General features: G+C 33.5%; 2 protein-coding genes and 1 pseudogene across 2 annotated transcripts; all 3 read right to left on the bottom strand.

Annotated features, from left to right (window-relative positions):
• Nucleotides 1-319: 319 nt before the first annotated feature.
• On the bottom strand, nucleotides 320-1,044 carry LOC100854657 (cysteine-rich repeat secretory protein 38-like; annotated as a pseudogene).
• A 1,508-nt stretch (nucleotides 1,045-2,552) lies between these two features.
• Nucleotides 2,553-6,669, bottom strand: LOC100854625 (cysteine-rich receptor-like protein kinase 44). The gene is made up of 7 exons (XM_003635112.4): nucleotides 5,664-6,669; nucleotides 5,112-5,237; nucleotides 4,167-4,288; nucleotides 3,836-4,046; nucleotides 3,475-3,712; nucleotides 3,120-3,270; nucleotides 2,553-2,989 (listed from the first exon to the last, which is right to left on the bottom strand). Exons 1-7 carry the CDS (start codon nucleotides 6,457-6,459, stop codon nucleotides 2,648-2,650), a joined length of 1,986 nt encoding a protein of 661 aa, XP_003635160.1. The 5' UTR covers nucleotides 6,460-6,669; the 3' UTR covers nucleotides 2,553-2,647.
• Nucleotides 6,670-10,589: 3,920 nt separating this feature from the next.
• On the bottom strand, nucleotides 10,590-23,362 carry LOC100253602 (uncharacterized). Its single transcript, XM_059740174.1, has 14 exons — nucleotides 22,386-23,362; nucleotides 21,638-21,763; nucleotides 21,231-21,352; nucleotides 20,898-21,108; nucleotides 20,534-20,771; nucleotides 20,171-20,321; nucleotides 19,703-20,043; nucleotides 14,535-15,646; nucleotides 13,520-13,645; nucleotides 12,453-12,574; nucleotides 12,124-12,334; nucleotides 11,758-11,995; nucleotides 11,482-11,632; nucleotides 10,590-11,351 (listed from the first exon to the last, which is right to left on the bottom strand). The coding sequence occupies exons 1-14, from the start codon at nucleotides 23,179-23,181 to the stop codon at nucleotides 11,019-11,021; spliced, it is 4,278 nt and encodes a 1,425-aa protein (XP_059596157.1). The 5' UTR covers nucleotides 23,182-23,362; the 3' UTR covers nucleotides 10,590-11,018.
• Nucleotides 23,363-23,513: the final 151 nt, after the last annotated feature.

Here is a 23,513-nt window from a genome sequence, read left to right as displayed (position 1 = left end):
TCGGGGTTGTTTTCTGGACAATGTTTTAGGGCTCAAGATGAAGTTACAGGTTCTTTCATCAATCTTTTGGGGAAGTGAATCCATCTCAAGTGAGAAATTAATTATTGTATCCCCATTTATTGAAGTGGAAGAAATTTTCAATGTGGTTTTTTCACTTTTACCGAAAGGGTTTTTCCACGTTATATTTGGTGTATTTCTTTTGGTTGAATGTTCTTGATTATCATTTTTTATTCTTGTTAGGTTGTTATTATTCTTGAGAGTTGGTTATTATTGTTCATTGGTTATTATCATTGTAGAGGAATCTTTTATCCTTTTCAGGTTAATACTCTATATCTCTCCCCCAACAAACAGCCCCTTCTATGCAGTTGCTGTAGGACAACTTGGATAAATCAGGGGTGCACTGAACCAGGGCATATATGTTTTGAAAACTCAGACACATTCACTTCTCCTGTTGCAATTTTTTAAAGCGAATCACCCGAAGCAGCTTTGCTTTTAAGGCTGGAGAACAAGTTCCCAGGACTTGATTGAACTCATCTCCATTGGAAACGTTGTTCACATTGTGCATAGAGAAAGCAGGCAAATCTTCCTCGGTGCTGAATATGGAGCGATTCGAGTATTGTAACATACAATTATTGTACCATCCTATTGCCTCCTTCTGATTGGAACAGAGCTCAGTGAGTTGAAGACTGGAGTCGTTGAGACAACTCCTGCACGCGTCTGGTGTAAGGTCTACTCTGCAAAGCCCAATTGCATTGACTCTTTCAGAGTTTTGGCCGGCGGAGAAATTATAAAAGCCGTAGTCGAATGCGTTGTCTGAGGGGAGAGAAGAGAGGAGGGTGTTGAGGTTTGCCTTGTAGGTGCTGTTTCTTGTGTAATTGCCAACACCCTCTATGCAGAAGTGGTAGAGGAAGTCTGGCTGAGCAAGGACTGTTACACCAAGAAGGTGAAGTGTGAGGAAGGGATAAAGGAAGAGAAGCAATCTTGGAGGATCCATTATCGCCATCTTTCCCACCCTTGAGTTCATAATTTGTAACATGGATGAGATCTTCAATCTACTTAATTAGTTCTTACACAGGGTTTATGTATTTTAAAGACTCAGAAAATAGAAATAACGAGCTAAAGACTTGTGATCAACTCAGTTACAAACAGAAAAATGGGAGAAGGTTGTCAGAAAATGTGAGAAGAATGATTAGCTTGATTAGCTAAATTAGAGAAGTGTAAATCAGGAGAAGGTTTAAGATTCTGTATTAAAAAAAATGGAGTCAACGATTAGGTATTAGAGGTGCCATGTGCAGACAGATGATTAAAGAGGAGAGAGTCTGCCTCAACAAATGCAGAGGCACAAGGGAACGTCGTCAGTCTCATGTGTTTCCCCCAAAATACGAAATGAGACATTGAATAATGCAGAATTCTATGCAATCTAGGATGGTTTAACGTGGGCATCGATAAATATATCGATAGGTACTTGAAAAATAAAACTTTCAAATGTTAGAAATATAAAAAAAAACGCTTATCAGAATCACTGCCAAACACATTTTAAATGACATTTCTATTCTAATTTGTATTTAAATGACATTTACATGAATATTTATTTAGATTATATAAATACAGACTTAATCATATTTCAGATAAAAAAACAAATCTCACCTAAATTTTTGTCTACTGTACTCAGTGACTCTGGTTTTGTGAAATAGAAAATCATGTGGACAAGTTTGACACGCCTTTGCTGAACCAAAATCTGACATTCTCATTCACATACATGCACCATTAACACCTGGTCGGATCCATAGAGTTTCAGGAATCAAAAGCCTTTGGCTTTATCAAATCGATTGAATATCCTTTTCACCTCTTTCCATAGAAGTTTTTAAGAAAATCATCACTCGAATTTCTAGATTTCACCGACCCAAGTCCCACTCTCAGCCCCATCCTCCCCAACCCCTCACACCCATACAATAGATTCACAACTTTTGTTTAATTTTTTTATTCAAAATTCTTCTCCTCCTTTCCTTGTTTCCTACCCGGCTACCTCATATTTAATTAATCAAAGTGCTCAGATTTAATTAATAAAAGTGATGAAATCAGACAAGGTTTGGTTTCGAGTGGAGTGGTCAAAGACGCGGTTTGAACAAGCTGATAGGGACAGGAGTGGTCAAAGACGCGGTTTGAACAAGATGATAGGGATAGGAGTGGCCGCACACCAACCAAAACTTGGCTTATCAATTTTCCACAGGAGCATAAGAACAAACTAACATAGCTTGGAAGAATAGGTATCTGCAATACTGTCGGTCAAGTATGCTGTTTGTAAATGAGTTAATTGGGACAGATGTGGTTAAAGGCACGCCAGGAAATCGACCAGTCAACGTGCACTCTTGTTGGCATTAACAACTTTGCATCATCAATGGGCAGTTTTTAATTTCAAATCTCTACATATCTAGATCAATAAAAACTTTGGAGCATTCCCAAGAAAAACTTCTCATCTTAATCCTTGACGAACAATGAAGACGTTTGGGATATCACACATGAGGATTCAAGAAAGCAAAAATCAAGATCGATTTGACATGCAAAATAAATTGTGTCATAGAAATTGATCAGGAACAAAGAAAACAAGAGTCACATTTCAACATATATAACCTGCATCCCCACAACACTAACGAGGGTGGAGCTCAGTAATTGAAACATCATTGACCGACATCTGTGGTGAAGCATTATCAGAAGACTTAGTTACCCCAGAATCAAAGTCCTGCAGAAAGGGTGGCTCTGGGTCTATGCTACTGTGCATAAAGAAAGCAGGTTGTGAAGGTAATGGGAGAGTGACAGAGTAGCTACTCAGCATGAGAACAACTGAAGCCATTGTTGGTCTGTCAGCTACATTTTCTTGAACACATAACAACCCAATATGTATGCATCTCATAATTTCACTTCTTGAGCCAGTGCTCACCGAAGGATCTATCAAATTTGAAACTGACCTATCCCTCCAGCTTCTCCATGCCTGCAATAATTTGACAATGTACACATGCAATGTCAAAGACAAAGTTCTTTAAGCCTTTCAATTTTGTGTGCTTTACTAGTCTAATACTACTAGGAAATGACTAATTTAACAAAGAGATATTCATACTTACAAAGCTTAGAAGGTCCTCCACATTCTCCCCATTATGGAAACAAGTGTTCTTTTGACCGCTAACAATTTCCAAAACCAACACACCAAAACTAAAGACATCTGACTTCATTGAAAAATTCCCATGCATTGCATACTCTGGAGCCATATATCCACTGCATATTATAATTAATTAGATCAATTTCATTTTTTATAATAGAATTCATGATCATATTAGGGGATATAATGAAATATTTGCTAAGATTTTGAGTTTACTTTGCTAAGATGCTAACCTTAGGGATACAATTTTTTCAACAAAAAGTTAAAATTAGAGAAATATACAAAGTCGTTGTTAGTTGTAGCAAAATTTTAATACTTACTAGGTTCCCATGATCCTACTTGTATCACCTTGAGTTTGATCCAATGAAAATAACCTTGCCATGCCAAAATCTGAAATTTTAGGATTCATTTTTTCATCTAGCAAAACATTGCTGGCTTTGAGATCACGATGAATAATTCGAAGTTGAGAATCTTCATGGAGATACAAAAGCCCCCGAGTAATGCCAATTATAATTTTGTAACGTCTTTCCCAAGATAATTGTGAACGCTTAATTGGATCTGCATATATGTAAATGTATGTTATAGGAATGAACTATATGCTCTAACTTGATCATTCTCTACTTAAAAGATTACAAAAGAAATAATCTAAAATATAAAATATAGGCAAAAGTTCAAACATACCAAATAAAAAATTATCGAGACTTGTATTAGGCACAAACTCATATATGAGAAGTCTTTCTATTCCTTCAAAGCAAAAACCTAAGAGTCTAACCAAATTCCTGTGTTGAAGCTTGGCCACTAATAGGACTTCATTCTTGAATTCCATGTCTCCTTGTCTAGAATCCCTAGACAACCTTTTCACAGCTATATCTTGTCCATTGGAAAGTGTACCCTGAAATGCATCATAATAAACTATAATATTTAAGACACATCAAATCAACTCTTAAAGAAATTTAATAGTTTGAGTTGAGATTATTATTTTTTTATATATATAATGGTGACATTTAATTACCTTGTAAACAGCTCCAAACCCTCCTTGTCCAAGCTTATTAGAATCAGAAAAGTTATCTGTTGCATTTCTAATAGGACCAAGGTTGAATTGCAAGGATTCCACGCTCAAAATTTCTTCGTTAGCTTCACAAGACAAGTGTAATGAAGTAAGTGCACCTTTAGTACGGGGGGACTTTTTATTGAAGGGCTGTTTGGCTGCATTTCCATATTTACTCCACAAAATCTTGCATTTGCGAGGACTTAATTATTCCTCATTATAAAATCTCATTCTTAAAAATTGTTTGATAAGTCAATTTAATGACTTAAAATGACTTAATAACTTAATCTAAGTCATTGAATACATTAAATATGTTTGGTAAAATAATTTATGACAACTTAAAGTTATTTTTAACTTTAAATAATTAAATAAAAATAATTAACTTATTCTTAATTTCATTTTTTTAATTTCATTTACCCACATTAATAGGAGTATAGTTTAGAATTATGAATTCATATTTTTTACTCATTTTTTGTAGTTATTTTAGTATTTATAATACTTTAAATATAGATGTTTTATAAATAAATTCATTGCTCAAGATCAATAAAAATAAATGAATTAAAATCAATAAGAGTAAATATTACTTTAAATTAATGATGATAAATATGTCAATTTCATTATTTAAAATAAATTTTAAGTTTACTTTACCATAAAAAATAAATAATAAGTCTTAAATTAATAACTTAAAATAATTTAACTTAAAGTCAATCTAAATGGTTGAATAATAAGTATTAAATTTTATCAAATATCAATTTTGTCAGTACAAAAGTAACAACACTATGACTTGTGGATTTCTTTACTAATTTTTTTATTTTAGTTTTTAAAATTTTTTTAGGAGACTAGTTCAGGAGAAAAATGGAAAGCAACTTTTTAAATCACAAATAATAAGGGTAGTTTATTTGAACTTACTTTCATTTTTGCCTTTTGGCTTTCTCACTCTCAAAAAGATGCAGATGCAGATGCAGGAGATAAGTATCACAGAAACAACAGTCGGGATAACAATGATAATTACAGTTCGCGCTCTGTTACTTTTTCCTGCAAAAACACAAATTTCCTCTCATCAAATTTCGCGGATGCTGAATTTTGGAATTGCATTATCTAGTGGAGAGAGGGCATGTATCATGGAATTCTGTCACACTAATTCAATCGAACTCTCTTTATTTCCCAATTGAAAAGAAATTAGGAGTCGAGTGGGCAAATAAGAATGGAATAAGGTATCTCTTAAAGACATCTTTTATGTCTGAATCCAACGGTTGTAAATTTGAAAAAGTTTTCAAAAAATAAAAAACAAAAGTCCCAATGACCGTACATTTATAAAAAATTTGCGTGTATGTGAAGAAAACTCTAAATTCTATATCTGCAAACTAGAAATGATGAGGGAAGCTCATACTCATACATGGCAGGTTTGAATCTAAAAGCAGCCAGTAATATTTTGAAAGCATGAATGTATCAAGTGCATACCGTCTCCAGTAGTGGCATCATTTGGCGGAGGAGGAGAAGAATTAGTAGGAGATGGTGCCTGTGCAACGGGGAGAGGGTCATAGAACGAATAGATCTCGTACCTATAGTTACAGCTTGGTGCCATAGCTCTCCCTCCTTGCCTGTACTTAAAAAAACTGGCATACGTATTAATAAGGCTGGCTAGACAGTTACTGCATTCCCGATCTTCTAAATCAGGCGTGCATTGGGCAAGTGCATATATGGTTTCTGAACTAGCCGACGTCTCGTTTGTTGCATACTTTCGAAGAGGACCACCAGAGGCGGCTTTTTCTTGGAGGTCAAGCAACAAGTTGTCCCGCTCCTGTGTCGAGTGGTCGATGTCCGAGAAATTTTGGGTGTTTACCAGAGCGTAATCAGGCGAAGTCTGTGCTGTGCCAAATATGGGGCGGTAAGAGTATCGTAACATGCAAAGATCGTAATATAAAACTGCCTCCTTGTAGTTGGGACATAATCGTCGAATGTCCTGGCTGGAGCTATTGATACAACTACGACATGTATCCGGCGTGAGATCCCCTCTACAGAGTCCGATTCCGTTCACCTCACCAACAGAGGAATTGTAAAACCCATACTCAACTTGGTTGTTTGAGAAGGAGGTCAGGAGGCTATTGAGGTCTGCCTGGTATGTACTGTTATCGGTGTAGTTACCTCTATCTGAAATGCATTCTTCTTTAGGGAAAAACTGAGCAACAGTGAGAGGAACAAGCTGTATGAGAAGGCATGAGAGGAAGAAAGTTAGTTCCCAATAACTCATAGCCATTCTCTTACCTGCCCTGCAATCTGTAGAATTGCAGAGGTATTTATTTCGTTAATGGTAGCAATGGATAGGTGAGAACGCAGGAGAGGGTTGTTAAAAAGGTGCCATTGCTTCTCCTTTTCAAACCATACGAATTAAGAGGCGACTTTCTGGCGCCTATGTGGAAAAAAGAAAAATGCTTTGCATGCCTTCGTTTCAACACTATGTATCGATGGTAAAAAGACCCATTCAATCAAACCAAAATGGACTCAAATGGTTTGTCTTTAAACAACTATAATGATACATTGCTTACTTTCTGATCTTATAATTGTTCAATATTTTATGAGCTCTTTTTTTTGTATTTATTATTATTTATGTTTTATAAACTCTAGTAATTAGTAATTAATAATTAATTATTAGCAAATTATTAATTAGATTCATTTGTAAATGTATTTATACTTTGAGTTAGATATTTTAAATATATTTTAAAATTTAAATTCAAATTGATTTTAATTACTTTTAAAAATAAATTAAAATTAAGACATAAATTAACTTGCATTAGACCATCTAAATGGATTCAAATTTGATTTAGTTCAATTTTTTCGCATTAAAAGATTAACGGGATTTATTTTTCATTTTTGAAAAAGAAAGCTCTAAACTTGAATTTTCAAAGCAGAAGAATGCATCAATTGTTTGGAAACACAAATTGAGTTTCAAACTTCCATTAATAATAAATGGATGACCCACTTGCCTATGTATTTTGATATTTTCCAGGAAAACTCCTCACAGTCATGTCTTTATCAATACTGACAAAGTAATTGATTTTTAATTTCCAACTGGCCTCACCTTAATATGGTCATCTTCTTTAGAAATCTGGGACCTCATATTTAATAGATGGGATGATTCAACAAAAATAGATTGGGATTGGAGTGGTTCAAAATCAAATATTGAATTAGTTGACTAGGACATGAGTGGCAAAAGCCTGGCAGGAAATTTGGTGGGCAATTCTAGAGTTTGACGCCTTCTCTTTACTCTCTTCTTCTTCTTCTTCTTCTTTTTTTTTTTCTTTTTTATTTTTGAATTTTTATTAGAATCAATTTAGAAACTTTTAAAAAGAAATAAAGTCCAAGGTTAAATTTGGGCAGGAAATTTGATGGCAATTAATCCTAGTTAGGTATTACATTATTCATGTAATTTAAACTTTTGTGAAATAAATTAAAGACATGAAAAAACATGATACTCAAATAAATCTAAAAAAGATATAAAATAAAATGAGTAGTCCCTTATCCAAGATTTTTATCTTGCTAAGACCGGGAAGAAAGAATTTTAGTGCTTATTTGAGAATGTTTTGAAATCAATTATAAAAATGAACAATTTTTTAAAAGTTGTATAATTGATGGAATGATATAAAATATGAAGATATCAATATACCCTTCAAAACCTTTTTATCTTAATTTTTTTTAATAATTATTCTGAAAATTTATTATTTTTAGAAAACTATTTTTTTTCAAAAATATATTATAAAAATATATCATTTAAAAAAAATAAATTTGACATATTTTTAGTTATTTTTTATATGCACAATTTTAAAAATATATATTTTTTAAGATATTTGATTTTTAAATAATAATAATTTATTTTTATTTTTTGAAAAACAGTGTACTTTTTTTCAAATCACTAAATTATATTAAATTTTATTGAAGTTTGCAAAAGAAATAAAATTTAAATTAATCTTTTTCTACTTTTTTTTTTTCATAGTCAATAAAGATCATTTTTTGAAAAATAAAAAATTCATATCCTTATTCTCAATTTTCACACTTTCTCTAGGTCTTGAGTTTAAATAGTGAATTTATATAGACCAAAACTTAATTTTTTTGCCCAACTAGATTCAAAACACAATTATCCCTTTAAATTATTAGAAATAGATTAAAAGCTTTAATAATATTTGTTTAAGAATTATTAACAAAGTCACGAGTATTAATTTCAAATAGCTATATGGAATCCAAGTTGAATAAATAACAAATTAATTAATCAAAACTGTCTTACCAAAACTTCCCCTCAATTTTGTCAAACAAAAATTTCTATATTCCCACGTAGCTATATATGTTTGTCCCGATTTTGCTGAACCAAGATTCCGAAATTCCCATTCACATACTCCAAAATCAGGTGGGTACCGTGGGTTCCACGCAGTTATGAATGGAAATATTGGGATAGAAATTTCGTAGATTTTTCCTCTAAGAAAATATCTTTCTTCAATTAATAGAAGAAAGATCTGACTGAGACTGAAGTGGTGATCAAAGACGCGGTCTGAATACGCTGATAGGGAAAGGAGTGTGTCCACACATACCACCAATTGATAGAATACTTTCCACCGCGCCGTGTATGTAGGATGGTAATGGGGCGGGTCGCCTAGGAATGGCAACGGGACGGGGTATGTAATCTCATCCCCATTTTGAAATAATAATCAAAATTCCATCCCCGACCGTTCCGACCCGGGTTGCCCAAAAACAGGTGAAAACAATGAGTTACAGAATGCTGAAATGAGGAAAATAAATTAGCAAAAAGACCACCTTGTTGCCACCAGATTACAAATATGGACAATCCCAAATATCACCAATAAATTTCTTATCTTTTGCCCAAAAATTGACAAAAAAAACACCCTAAACCAAACAAATCAACATTCAAATCTCTCATCTTTTGCCCAGAAACCGACAAAAAAACACCCAAAACCAAAAAATCAAAATTCCAAAAAAAAATACCTAAAACGATTCCCATGGAGAAAATGGCAATTTCGGGTGGATTATCTGATGGATTTCTGCATTGAGTACTCCAACTGTCCAAAACACACCATCTTTTAGCATTTTGACGAACACTTGAGTTGCTGATTGCAGATTAGGGATGAGTTTCAGGGACGAGAACGAGGATGAAAGGGATTTGCGGAAGCCATTTCTTCACACTGGAAACTGGTACAGAAAGGGGTCGAGGCAATCTAGTATGATGAGGTCGTCTCAAGTGATTCGGGACAACCGTCTCCATCATCACTTGTGTTCTCATCAACAACCCCAGGAACAAGAACCTTAAAACGAGAGAAAAAAAACCTAAAACGGGAGAGAAAACGGGATAGGAAGACCAGAAAGGATAGGAAGCAAATATTCATAGGTGGGGGTAAACTTGTAATTTCATATTCGGGGCGGGGCGGGGCGAGGCATATTGTTACTAAACCCGATCCCGCCCCGAACCCGATTCGGGTTTTTTTTTAAAACCTGAACCCGTCCCATCCCCGTTTCTATGCTCTCATACCCGTTCTAATCGAGGCGGGGCGGGGCGGGGCGGGTGACCCGAAAAACCCGCGAAATTGTCATTCCTAGGGTCACCCCATCCCAATCTCGTCCCGTTTATTTGAAACAATTTTCATCCCCGACCCATTTAAAAAATTAAACGGGATGGAGCGGGTAGGTATGATAAATTCTCATACCGCCCCGTTTAACTTTTTTTAAAAATTTTAATTATTTTTAAAAAAATTATTTTTAAATTTTTTAATCATATTAAAATAAATATATTTTATAAATAATTAAATTATTATATTTTTTTTAACTTATTTTATTATTATCTATATATTAAAAATAAAAAATAAAAATTGAATTAAATTAATTTTAAATTAAATTTTTTATATAATCGGGGCAAGGCAAGGTGAGGTGGGGCAATACTTGAACCCACCTTGGTTTTTTAAAAAAAATTCTCAAACTCGTTTATTAAAATTAAACTCCGTCCCATTAGAGGCAAGTACCTAAAAAAACTCACTCCATTGTCATCCTTATGTGTATGATGGTGAGCTTTTATTAGAGAATTTATTATAACATATTTTTTTTTTCTATTTTCAAATTCTTATAATTAGTTGTAATTTTCTATTTTTGTTGTAATTCTTAATGCTAGGATTGTTTCCTATTTTTGTGTTTTGGGCTAATTCTAGTTTCCTATTTTTGTTGTAATTCTCTAATTCTATTATTATTTCATATTTTTATGTTTTGGGTAAATTATTTCCTATTTTTGTATGTTTAGGTTTTGTGTATATATATTCATTCTTAATCAATTGAAAAGTAAAGTTAATAATCCTCTCCCTACTTCATCAGATTTGACTATTATTACGAAAATAAGAACAGAAAGAATGGACCCCTCCAATAAATACTGTTCAAATGCCCCGCAATACAAGAAACTTCAACAGGAGAAACATTGAGAACTTCGTATCTGTAGGTAATGGTTGTTATTTACATACATGTGGACAAGTTTGACACGCCTTTGCTGAACCAAAAGCTGACATGCCCATTCACATACATGCACCAACACGAGGTCGGATCGATGGAGTTTCAGGAATCTAAAGACTTTGGCTTTATCAATCGAATATCCTTCTCGCCTCTTTCCATAGAAGTTTTTAAGAAATCTAAATGCCCATTCACATTTCTAAATTTCACCCACCCATGTCCCACTCTCATCTCCCCCCATTTCATAGTTAATTTTATGCGTCCCATCGAGCCACCACACCAATACGATACATTTCAACATATATAACCTGCATCTCCACAATACTAACGAGGGTGGAGCTCAGAAATTGAAGCATCATTGACGGACAAAGCATTATCAGAAGATCTAGTTGCCCCAGAATCAGAGTCCTGCAGCAAGGGTGCCTCTGTGTCCATGCTACTGTGCATAAAAAACGGAGGTTGTGAAGGTAATGGGAGAGTGATAGAGTAGCTACTAAGCATGAGAACAACTGAAGCCATTGTGGGTCTGTCAGCTACATTTTCTTGAACACATAACAACCCAATATGCATGCATCTCATAATTTCACTTCTTGAGCCAGAGCTCACCGAAGGATCTATCAAATTCGAAGCTGACCCATCCCTCCAACTTCTCCATGCCTGCAATAATTTGACAATGTATACATGCAATGTCAAAGATAGTTTTTTAAGCCTTTCAATTTTGTGTGCTTTAGTAGCTAGTCTAATACTTCTAGGAAATGATTAATTTACCGTAAATATTCATACTTACAAAGCTTATAAGGTCTTCCACATTCTCCCCATTGCGGAAACAAAAGTTCTTTTGACCGCTGATAATTTCCAAAACCAACACACCAAAACTAAAGACGTCTGACTTAACTGAGAAATTTCCATGCATTGCATATTCTGGAGCCATATATCCACTGCATATTTTAATTAATTAGATCGATTTCATTTTTGATAATAGAATTCGTGATTATATTAGGAGATATAATGAAATATACAAGGTCGTCATAATTGTTAGTTGTAGCAAGATTTTAATACTTACTAGGTTCCCACAATCCTACTCGTATCACCTTGAGTTTGATCCAATGAAAATAACCTTGCCATACCAAAATCTGCAATTTTAGGATTCATTTCTTCATCTAGCAAAACGTTACTGGCTTTAAGATCACGATGAATAATTCGAAGTCGGGAATCTTCATGGAGATACAAAAGCCCTCGAGCAATGCCAACTATAATTTTGTAACGAATTTTCCAATGTAATTGTGAACGCTTAATAGGATCTGCATATTTGTAAATATATGTTATTGGAATGAACTATATGCACTTAACTTGATCATTCTCTACTTAAAAGATTTCAAAAGAAATGATTCAATTTAAATACAAAATTTGGGCAAAAGTTAAAACATACCGAATAGAAAATGATCGAGACTTGCATTAGGCACAAACTCATAGATGAGAAGTCTTTCTATTCCTTCTAAGCAGAAACCTAGGAGTCTAACCAAATTCCTATGTTGAAGTTTGGCCACTAATAAAACCTCATTCTTGAATTCTAATTCTCCTTGTCCAGAACCCTTGGACAACCTTTTCACAGCTATATCTTGTCCATTGGAAAGTGTACCCTGAAATATATCATAACAAACTATAATATTTAAGACACTTAAAATAAACTCTTAAAGAAATTTAATTGCTTGAGTTAAGATTGTTATTATTTTTTCATATAATGGTATGTTTAATTACCTTGTAAACAGCTCCAAATCCTCCTTGTCCAAGCTTATTAGAATCAGAAAAGTTATTTGTTGCATTCCTAATAGGACCAAGGTTGAATTGCAAGGATTCCACGCTCAAAATTTCATCCTCAGCTTCACAAGACAAGTGTAATGAAGTAAGTGCATCTCTAGTACAATGGAACTTTTATCGGAGTGTTTGGCTGCATTTTCATTTCTACTCAACTCAAAATCTTGCATTTAATAGCTAGAACTTAATTATTCCTCATTAGAAAATCTCATTCTTAAAGGGTGTTTAGTAAACTAATTTAATGACTTAAAATAACTTAATAATTTAATTTAAATTATTGAATAGATTAAATATGTTTGATAAAATAATTATAACAACTTTAAACTTATTTTTAACTTTAAGAATTAAGTTAAAATAATTAACTTATTTTTAATTTAAAATCTTTTTATCCCATTTGCCCACATTAGTGGTGGTATACTTTACAATTATGATTTCGTATTTTTTTTTTTTTTTATAGTTATTTTATGTAATGTATCATGCAGCAAGCAAGATAGAATGATTTTATGAATATATTTAAGATATATATATTTTGTAAGAGGGGAAAAAGTAAATTTAAAAAATTCATGTTTTAAAATTAAGTTCTTAGATGTAATTTTATTATTAAAAATTTAAAATTATACATAAAAAAATAAAAAATAAAAAAATCATGAAAGATGGAACGAATGGTTGAAATGACTATGTGAATCTCATTCAAAAGTGGGAAAGGAAGTCTACTGTTTTTGAAGAATTTGAGAAGATTTTCAGCATTTCTTTTTTTGCTTTGGAAACCGAATAAATATATGACTTCTTTTTTCCCTTGCAAACATAAGCTTTAATTTAATCCAAAGGTGACTTTAAAAACTAATATATAAGTCTTCCCATCATTCTTGCTGAAAATGCTGAAAATAAGAAAAGTGCTTTTATTTTTAAATTGTTATTGGAGAACAGTTGTCTCTTGTCATTTTTCGAGATGATGATGATTTCGATTGCAAGAAGCAAAGTCAACAAAAGATAATGCATGTTTAACTTACTGCTAACGCTTTCCCTTGATTGCCTCCTTTTAAAAAAGCAGCAGATGAAGGTGATGAGCATTACAGAAATAACAACTGAGGGAACAACAATTAGGACCACTGTCCGGGAGGTGTTGCTTTTCTTTCCTGCAGAACCCACATAATTAGAGATCCCTTCATTAATTATTGAATTCTTAATCTTCTCTCAGCGGAAATAGTAAAGAATAATACAACATATTGTTTTTCTAATTTTTTTTCACATAAGGATCTATTATTTTCCCCTCTAAAAATGATTGATTTGAAAAATTTTGAGATTCTTAATTTGTATTCAGGCAACAATACTGAAGAGTCTCCCATGGATTGTCGGGTTCGATGGGTGCCCAAGTTGGGCTAATCCAACCAAATAAGAGATTAAGAAAAAATAGTTTCTGGGGTTTGGAATTGCTGAAAAACTATAAAAAAATAAAATAAAAATTATAGAGTACTCAAGAAGAAAAGTTGTTTGGAAAAGAAAGTGAAAAACTTTTGTACTCTTAAACAAAGTGATTCCTGATTTTGGTGTAATTTCATTAATGACTTGAGGCAAAGAATTAAACAGTGAAATAACTTTTTCAGGATCTTGGGCAATTTTAAAAAAGATAATCTGAAATCTTTATTAACAATATTATTATTCTTTCAAGTTATGGTTCTCTGCAAGCTGTAATTTTTAAATTAGGTGTGACAAAAAACAAAAACTATTCTAAATTGGCCTTAACCTTATAAATATCAGGAAGCAAAACTATGACTTCTCTTCTTCCCTGTGGAGAACGAGACGATCACAGAAGACTTGAATGAGGGTTGAGGACTCGGCAAGTGACAACTACAACAATTTGCTACACTTTGTAGAATCATTTTGCTTAATTTGAATAGCGAATCATAAACTCAATAAGATTTAGAACTTGGAGATAGAGACTAATTAATACCTAACTTTTACAATCAAGGATCTACTCAATCATGGAATCGATTAAATTTCAAGCATGGAGGTAGGGATACGTACCTTGTGTAGAGGTGGTATTAGCCAAAGGCGGTGGAGCAAGATCAGCTGAGGGAGGAGAAGGTGGGGGTGTTGCTGCTGGTGGGGGCGCGTTAGCTGCAGTAAACTCGTAGAAACGGCTTGTTTCAAATCTCAAATTACAGCTGGGTCTAACAACTCTCCCTCCTTTTTTGCTATCACAACATTTTGGAATTTCATTGGTAGCCCCCTCTAAGCAATCACGGCAAGACGACTCGGGCAAATCAGGAGTGCACTGCATAAGCCCATATATGGTTACGAAACTCGAAACATTCGCTTCTCCAGTTGCGAACTTGTGACGCCAATCTCCGGACGCAGCTTTGCTTCGGAGGCTGGCCATCAGGTTTCCCAGAACCTGATTGAAATCTTCCACATTGGAGGCGTTTTCAACGTTCCACATGTAAAAGGAGGGCGAAGTTTGGGCTGTTCCGAATATGGGGTTATTGGAGTATCGCAACATACATTCATCGTACCATCCTATTGCCTCCTTCTGGTTGGGACAGAGCTGAGTGAGTTGAATCCTGGAGTTATTGACACAACTCCGGCACGCGTCTGTCATTACGTCTCCTCTGCAAAGTGCGATTGCGTTAACTTTGTCGGAGTTCTGGCCGTAGGAGAAATTGTAAAAACCATAATCTATTTCGTTGTTTGAAGAGAGAGAGGAGAGGAGGGTGTTGAGGTTTGCCTTGTAGGTGCTGTTATCGGTGTAATTACCAACACTATCTATGCAGAAGTGGTAAAGGAAGTCTTTCTGAGCAAGGACTGTTACACCAAGAAGGTGAAGTATGAGGAAGGGATAAAGGAAGAGAAGCAATCTTGGAGGATCCATTATCGTCACCTTTCCAACCATTAAATTCATAATTTGTAAGATGGATGAGTTCTTCAATCCACTTACAGAGGCTTTTTGTATTTCAATGCCGTGCAGTCTGTAGAATTGCAGAGGTACCCTTTCATCAATGGCACCAATGGATAGCTGAAGAAGGCAGGAGAGGGTTGTTACAAAGATGCCATTGCTTCTACTTTTCAAACCGTACGAGGTGACTTTCTGCCGCCTACGTTGAAAAAAGAAAAGTTCCATCCATGGCTTTGTTTTGGCGCTATGTATCAAAAATAAAAAGATCCATTCAATCAAACCAAACCAAATTGACATTAAGACATCCTTGTTATCTTATAATTGTTCAATATTTTATAAGCTTTATATATATATATATATATATATATATATATATATATATATATATATTATTTATATTGCATAACTCTAGTTAGTATTTCATTATTAGAATATTATTGATCAAATTAATTTTTAAATATATTTATACTTTGAGTTAGATATTTTAAATATATTTTGAAGTTTAAATTCAAATTGATTTTAATTACTTTTAAAAATAAATTAAACATAAGACCTCAATTAATTTGCATTAGACCATCTAAATGGAATCAAATTTGGTTTAGTTCAATTTTTTCATCATTAAAACATTAATTTGATTTATTACTTTATTTTTTAGAAAGGAAAGTACTAAACTTGAATTTTCAAAAGAAGAACGCATCAATTGTCTGAAAATACAAACTGAGTCTGAAACTTAGGTGGTGTTTGTTTTTTTGGCTTTTTACTGAAAATCATTTAGTTTTAGAATTTAGGTTGTTTGTTTTTTTACTTTTTCATGACTTATTATAAACTTTTTACTAAATAGAAAAATCCAAAATATGTGGCTTTTTTTAAATAGAAAAAATAACACAATGATTTTTTTTACTTTTTAATACTTAATAAAAATAAAATACTACAAAAACAAACAACCTAATATTTAATACTATTAAGTATTAAGGTTCTATTTAGAATTAAGTAAAAAAACAAACATCACCTTATACTAATAATAAATGTGTTACACACTTTCGTAGCTTTGTGTGTATTTTGATGCCTTCCATGAAAATTCCTCTCAGTCATGTCTTTATCAGAAGTATCTTACAATGCTAGCAACCAATTGATTTTTTCAACAACCAGACTTTAATGCGGTCATGATCGTCCTTGGAAACTCGAGATCTCATATTTAATGGATGGGAATGATTCAACAAAGTAGATTGGGATTGGACTGGTTCAAATATATAGGGAAGACTCATAATCAAAGTGCAATATTTATTTAATTACAATGATTATTTATAATATTTTTTATAATTTGTGTGCTACTTGGAGTCAGAAAATTAAGTCATTTGTTGAAAAATATTTATTGTTAGATTATAGTAAATTTCTAATCTAATTTAATTTCATATGCAAGTCCAAAATCCGGGGTGTAATTTAAATCATTAGAAATGGATTAAAAGTTCTAATAATATTGGTTTAAGAATTATTAACAATACAGATCAGCTAAAAGTTGAGTAATTCCTGCAAGAAAAAATCCTTGGCTTTTTCTAGTAATGTTTTTAAAAATAATTTCTGAGAATATTTTTTAATTTTTTTTTAGAAATAAAATAAAATTTTAATTTATTTTTTATTAACGAACTATGCACTTATGTGTAATGAAAAGCTTTCAAGATAATTTTCATATTTTAAATTATTTCATTAGACAATATATTTTGAAAATAATTTTTAAAAAAAATTAATTTTAGTAAATATTTTATAAGTTGAACGTATCTATCAAATTAAAAACAGTGTGAAGCTGAATTTGAAAAGCTTTGGAAGAAGCAACTGGCTCCGTATGATACGTTCTAATGGGAAAAAAGCACATAGAAAGGCAGTTGGAGAAACATTCTAATTATAAATAAACACGTCCACGAATAGAAGAAATGCGGGGCCGCATTGTTGGTCAGTCCATCCTCCTTTTGGCTTCCTACGTTAAGATGATCGAAATCTTAAAAGAATAATTCATAAGCCCTCAATTTTTGCACCCAACTGGTAGCTTCCCGATTAATAATCACCCCACCCATGAATCTCCCTTATGAATCACATTCCATTGAGGTCACTTATTCATAGGTTTTTTACTACTGTACAGTCAAATTTGTCCTCTTCTTTCCAAAGCTAGCTGTATGTGGCGTTTCACATTTAGTTAATCAAATTTTCTCATATTTAATTAGAAAAAAGGGTCAAATTAATAGAAGAGAGATCTGATTGGGACTGGACTGGTGATCAAAGATGCGGTCTGAATACGCTGATAATGAAAGGAGTGATTCCACACATACCACCAATTGGCTGAATACTTTCCAACGTGCCGTGAATAATGGTGAGCTTTGACTATTATTATGAAAAGAACAGAAAGAATATATAGAATGGACCCCTTCAATGAATACTTTTCAAATCCCCGCAATAAAAGAAACTTCAGCAGGAGAGACATTGATCAGAGAATTAACTTCATATCATTTTTAAATGTGTGCTAAATGATATTTTTACTTTAATTTGTATGTAAATTAAATGACATTTACGGGAATATTTATTAGATTATATAATTACAGACTTAATTATATTTCAGATAAAAAAACAAATCTCACCTAAATTTTTGTCCACCGTACCCTATGATTGTGGTCCTATGATTGTGGTTTTGTCAAATAGAAAGTCATGAGGACAAGTTTGAGACGCCTTTGCTGAACCAAAAGCTGACATGCCCATTCACATACATGCACCAACACGAGGTCGGACCCATGGAGTTTCAGGAATCTAAAGACTTTGGCTTTATCAATCGAATATCCTTCTCGCCTAGCTATTTCCATACAAGTTTTTAAGAAAATGATCACCCAAATTTCTAAATTTGACCCACCCATGTCCCGCACTCTCATCGCTCCCCATTTCATAGTTAATTTTATGCATCCCATCGAGCCACCACACCAATACGATAGATTCACAATTTTATTTAATTTTTTCTTTCAAATTTCTCCTCTCATTTTCCTTGCTTCCTACCTTTGGTAGCTACCTCTCGTATTTAATTAATCTAAGTGCTCATCTTTAGTTAATAAAAGTGATGAAATCAGAGGAGGTTTGGTTTCGACTGGAGTGGTCAAAGACGCAGTTGGAACAAGCTGATGGGGACAGGAGTGACCACACTCCAGCCAAAAATTGGCTGGTCAATTTTACATAGAAGTATAAGAATAAATTAACATACATAGCTAGGAAGAATAGTTGAAAGAATTTAAAGGGAGTGAAATCACATAAAAACATTTAAAGAATATTGTGAAAATTATGAAATTCATCAATCTTTAACGGTTTCACATTCCTAATAACAAATTAACATAGTTGAAAGGAAAAAAAATTATTCTTGACATGACATCAAGTATGTTGAAAAGTAAAAAGATAATGTGGATGACAAAATAAAAACAATAGGGAAGAATAACACATGAGAACTAAAATCCCTTCCAAAAGGAAAAAAAAAGTAATTGAAGTAAGATAGGTGTACAAGACAATGCAAAATGGGAAGTAGAGAGATACAGAGCATGATTGGTGACTAAGAGATATAAGCTCAATAAGGTATCCACTTTGTGAATAACAAATCAACAATTGCATTGTCAAAAAATCCACTTTTCCATGATCAAAGTAAATACATAAATACAAAATATCATTTTATTAGAGAATGCATTATGACAACAAAAATGTAATTAAAATTTACAAAATCTCAAAATCAGATTGCTAATATTTTTACCAAACGTCTCAAATTTAAAAATTTTAGAGGGTTAAGGATGCTACTTGGAGTCATAAATCTAGTTTAAGAGGGCATGTTGGAAAATTAAACTTGATTTAGAAACTTTTTAACTATTAGAACTAGATTTGGTCTCTAAAAATCAAGGAAAATATTTTGTTTTAAGTGATTGTTTTAGTTTCTATTTTTAAGTTGTCAAATCCTAGAAGATTCATATGTTCTATTATTAGGAGCTAGGTTCTATTTAGCTAAGTGTGAGTATGATAAATAAGAGTGTAATATTTGAAAAAGAGAGTTGTGGGAGACAACTTTTAATTCTCCCCCATTTTTATTTTCTTTTGCAATTGTTTGTATTTCTGTTTCAACCTTATTACTCCAACAAATTGATATAAAAACTTATGCATATCCAACAAGTATTCGAAGCAAAAATCAAGACTGGTTTGATATAAAAAATAAATCATGTGGTAGGAATTGATCAAGAACCAAGAAAACAAGAAGAGTCACATTTCAACATAACTTGCACCTCTATAACATTAACGAGGGCGGAGCTCAGTAATCGAAGTCTCATTTACGGACACGCGTGCTGAAACATTATTAGAAGCATTGATTACCCCAGAATCGGATCCCTGTAGCAAGGGTGTCTCTGGGTTCGTGCTACTGTGCATGAAGAAACCAGGTTGTGAAGGTAATGGGAGAGTGAGAGAGTAACTACTAAGCATGAGAACAATTGAAGCCATGGTTGGTCTATCAGCTACATTTTCTTGAACGCATAACAACCCAATATGTATGCATCTCATAATTCCACTTCTTGAACCGGAGTTCATTGAAGGATCTATCAAATTTGAAGCTGACCCCTCCCTCCAACTTCTCCATGCCTGCAATAGTTTGATAATGTATACATAAAATGCCAAATAAAAGGTTTAAACCTTTCCATTTTGTGTGCTTTACTAGAATGCTACTTCTAGGAAATGACTAATATAACATATAGATATTTATACTTACAAAGCTTATAAGGCCTTCCATATTCTCCTCATCACCAAAACTAGTGTTCTTTTGACCGCTAACAATTTCCAAAATCAACACACCAAAACTATAGACATCGGACTTAACTGAGAAGTTCCCACGCATTGCATACTCAGGAGCCATATATCCACTGTATATTGTAATTAATTAGATCAATTTTATTTTTGATAATAGAATTCATGATTATATTAGGGGATATAATGAAGTATTTGCTAAGATTTTGAGATTGCTTTGCTAACACAAAAAGATAGCTAAGCGATATATAATTTTATCAACAAAAAAAACAAATATAAAAATATACAAGGTCATAATTTTTAGCTCTATCGAGATTTTGATACTTACTAGGTTCCAACAATCCTTTTCGTATCACCTTGAGTTTGATCTAGTGAAAACAACCTTGCCATACCAAAATCTGAAATTTTAGGATTCATTTCTTCATCTAGCAAAATGTTACTAGCTTTGAGATCACGATGAATAATTCGAAGTCGGGAATCTTCATGGAGATATAGAAGTCCTCGAGCAATGCCTACTATAATTTTGTAACGCCTTTCCCAGTATAATTGTGAACACTTGATAGGATCTACGTATTTGTAAATGTATGCCATTAGAAAGGACTATAAACTCTTAACTCTTTCTCATGGTGGTAAAAGATTAAAAAAAAATGATCAAAAGTACATACGAAACATAGGAGGAAGTTAAATCATACCAAATAGAAAGTGATCAAGACTTGCATTAGGCACGAACTCATAGATGAGAAGTCTTTCTATTCCCTCTAAACAGAAACCTAGGAGTCTAGCCAAATTTCTATGTTGAAGCTTGGCTACTAACAAGACCTCATTTTTGAATTCTAGTTCTCCTTGTCCAGAACCCTTGGACAACCTTTTCACAGCTATATCTTGTCCATTGGAAAGTGTACCCTGAAATATATCACAACAAAGTATAATATTTGAGACACTTCAAATCAAGTCTAATTGTCTAAAGGAATTTAGTAATTTGAGTTGAGATTTTTTTTCCCCTTATAATGGCATTGTTTAGTTACCTTGTAAACAGCTCCAAATCCTCCTTGTCCAAGCTTATTAGAATCAGAAAAGTTATCTGTTGCATTTCTAATAGAACCAAGGTTGAATTGCAAGGATTCCACTTCCAAAATTTCATCCTCAGCTTCACAAAGTTAACACACAAGTGTAATGAAGTAATTAAGTGCATCTTTATATAGGAGTAACATAAATACAGGGGGGCTTTAATTGAAGGGTGTTGGGCTGCGATTCAATATCTACTCAACACAAAATCTTGTATGAATAGCCGGAACTTAATTATTCCCACTTACAAAATCTCATTCTTAGTCACTCCAAAAGCAACAGCACTGTGACTTGTCGCTTTTTAATTTATTTATTTTTATTTTATTTTTTAAATAACAAGTAATAAGGCAAGTTCATTTGAACTTACTTTCATCTTTGTCTTTTGGCTTTCCCATTCTCAAAAAGATGCAGATGCAGATGCAGGAGATGAGTATCACAGAAACAACAGTTGCTACAACAATGATAACTACAGTTCGCGTTCTGTTACTTTTTCCTGCAAAAACACAAATTTCCTCTCATCAAATTTCCCGATGCTGAATTTTGGAATTGCTTTATCTAGTGAAGAGTTAGCATGCATAATGGAATTTTGTCACACTAATTCAATCAAGTCTCTTTATTTCCTAATTAAAATTAAAGAAATTAGGAGTCGTATGGGCGAATAAGAGTGGAATAAATTTTGATCCTTAATAATGATTTTTAATTCATTTCATGTCACCCTATTTATAGAATGAGCATCCATGTATCCAAAATATACTCATCTTCTGTTTTTCTTCCTTTGAGGAAGCTCATGGTTTCTCTTGTGACTGTAGTGTCTCAAGAGGAGAGGAGTTTCTGTTTTGGGTACAAGCTGCTGTGGTTTTGGGGGTAAATCATATCTAGAACTCTATTGAGGAAAACAGGTTAGGAAGTTGACCTTGTATTTTGAGTGGGTAAGTTTAAGTTGATTTCTCTACCTATTTTTCCTCTTAGCTTCTGGTTGCGTGTATGTAAAGAAAACTCTGAATTCTATATCTGCAAACTAGAAATGATGAGGGAAGCTTATACTCATACATGGCAGGTTTGAATCCAAAAGCAGTCAGTAATATTTTGAAAGCATGGACGTATCAAGTGCATACCGTCTCCAGCAGTGGCATCATTTGGTGGAGGAGAAGAATTAGCAGGAGATGGCGGCGGTGCATCAGGGAGAGTATCATAGAACCGAGCGGTCTCGAACCTAAAGTTACAGCTTGGTGCCATAACTCTCCCTCCTTGCTTATACTTTAAAAAATCGGAATAGCTTTTACTAAGGTCGGCTACACAGTCACTGCATTCCTGATCATCTAAATCAGGAGTGCACTGGACAAGCGCATATATGGTTATGAAATCAGCCAATGTCTCGCCTGTTGCATACTTTTTAAGAAGACCACCTGACGCAGCGTTTCCTCGGAGGTCAAGCAACAAGTCGTCCCGCTTCTGTGTGAAGAGGTCGATGTCTGAAACATTTTGGGTGTTTGCTAGAGCTAAACTATACGAAGTATCTACTGTGCCAAATATGGAGCGGTTAGAGTATCGTAACGTGCATCGATCGTAATACACGACTGCCTCCTTGTAGTTGGGACATAATCGTCGAAGGTCCTGGCTGGAGTTACTGATACAGCTACGACATGTATCCGGAGTGAGATCCCCTCTACAGAGTCCGATTCCATTCACCTCACCAACAGAGGAATTGTAAAACCCATACTCAACTTGGGTGTTTGAGAAGGAGGTCAGGAGGCTATTGAGGTCTGTCTGGTATGTACTGTTATTGGTGTAGTTACCTCTCTCTGAAATGCAATATTGTGTAAGGAAAACTGACTGGGCAACAGTGAGAGGAACAAGCTGTATGATAAGGCACGAGAGAAAGAAAGTTAGTTCCAAATAACTCATAGCCATTGCCTGTACCTGCCCTGCGGTCTAGAATTACAGAGGGACTCTTTCGTTAATGGTAGCAATGGATAGGTGAAGAAAGCAGGAGAGGGTTGTTTAAAAGGTGCCATTGCTTCTACGTTTCAAACCATACAAGATGACTTTCTGCCGCCTATGTTGAAAAAAGAAAAATGCTTTCCATCTTTTTTCAACATTAATTTTAATCAAATTTGATTTAGTTCAATTTTTTTAGCATTAAAAGATTAATTGAAATTTATTTATTTATTTTTTGGAAAAGAAAGTTGCAAACTTGAATTTTCAAAGTTGAAGAGTGTATCAATTGTTTGGATTACCTACTT

This window comes from Vitis vinifera, chromosome 10, assembly GCF_030704535.1.
Source record: "Vitis vinifera cultivar Pinot Noir 40024 chromosome 10, ASM3070453v1".
Taxonomy (NCBI): Eukaryota; Viridiplantae; Streptophyta; class Magnoliopsida; order Vitales; family Vitaceae; genus Vitis; species Vitis vinifera.
This window is presented reverse-complemented; position numbering and strand designations above follow the sequence as displayed.

Coding starts and splice junctions, on each gene's coding strand:
- LOC100253602 (XM_059740174.1), bottom strand. CDS start 23,181: ATGGCTATGAGTTATTTGGAACTAACTTTCTTTCTCTCGTGCCTTATC. Junction 20,772..20,897: donor TCTTGATCACTTTCTATTTG/GTATGATTTAAC, acceptor ACAAATACGTAG/ATCCTATCAAGTGTTCACAA. Junction 20,044..20,170: donor TGGAAGGCCTTATAAGCTTT/GTAAGTATAAAT, acceptor AAACTATTGCAG/GCATGGAGAAGTTGGAGGGA.
- LOC100854625 (XM_003635112.4), bottom strand. CDS start 6,459: ATGGCTATGAGTTATTGGGAACTAACTTTCTTCCTCTCATGCCTTCTC. Junction 4,047..4,166: donor GGTTTGGAGCTGTTTACAAG/GTAATTAAATGT, acceptor GATGCATTTCAG/GGTACACTTTCCAATGGACA. Junction 3,713..3,835: donor TCTCGATAATTTTTTATTTG/GTATGTTTGAAC, acceptor ACATATATGCAG/ATCCAATTAAGCGTTCACAA.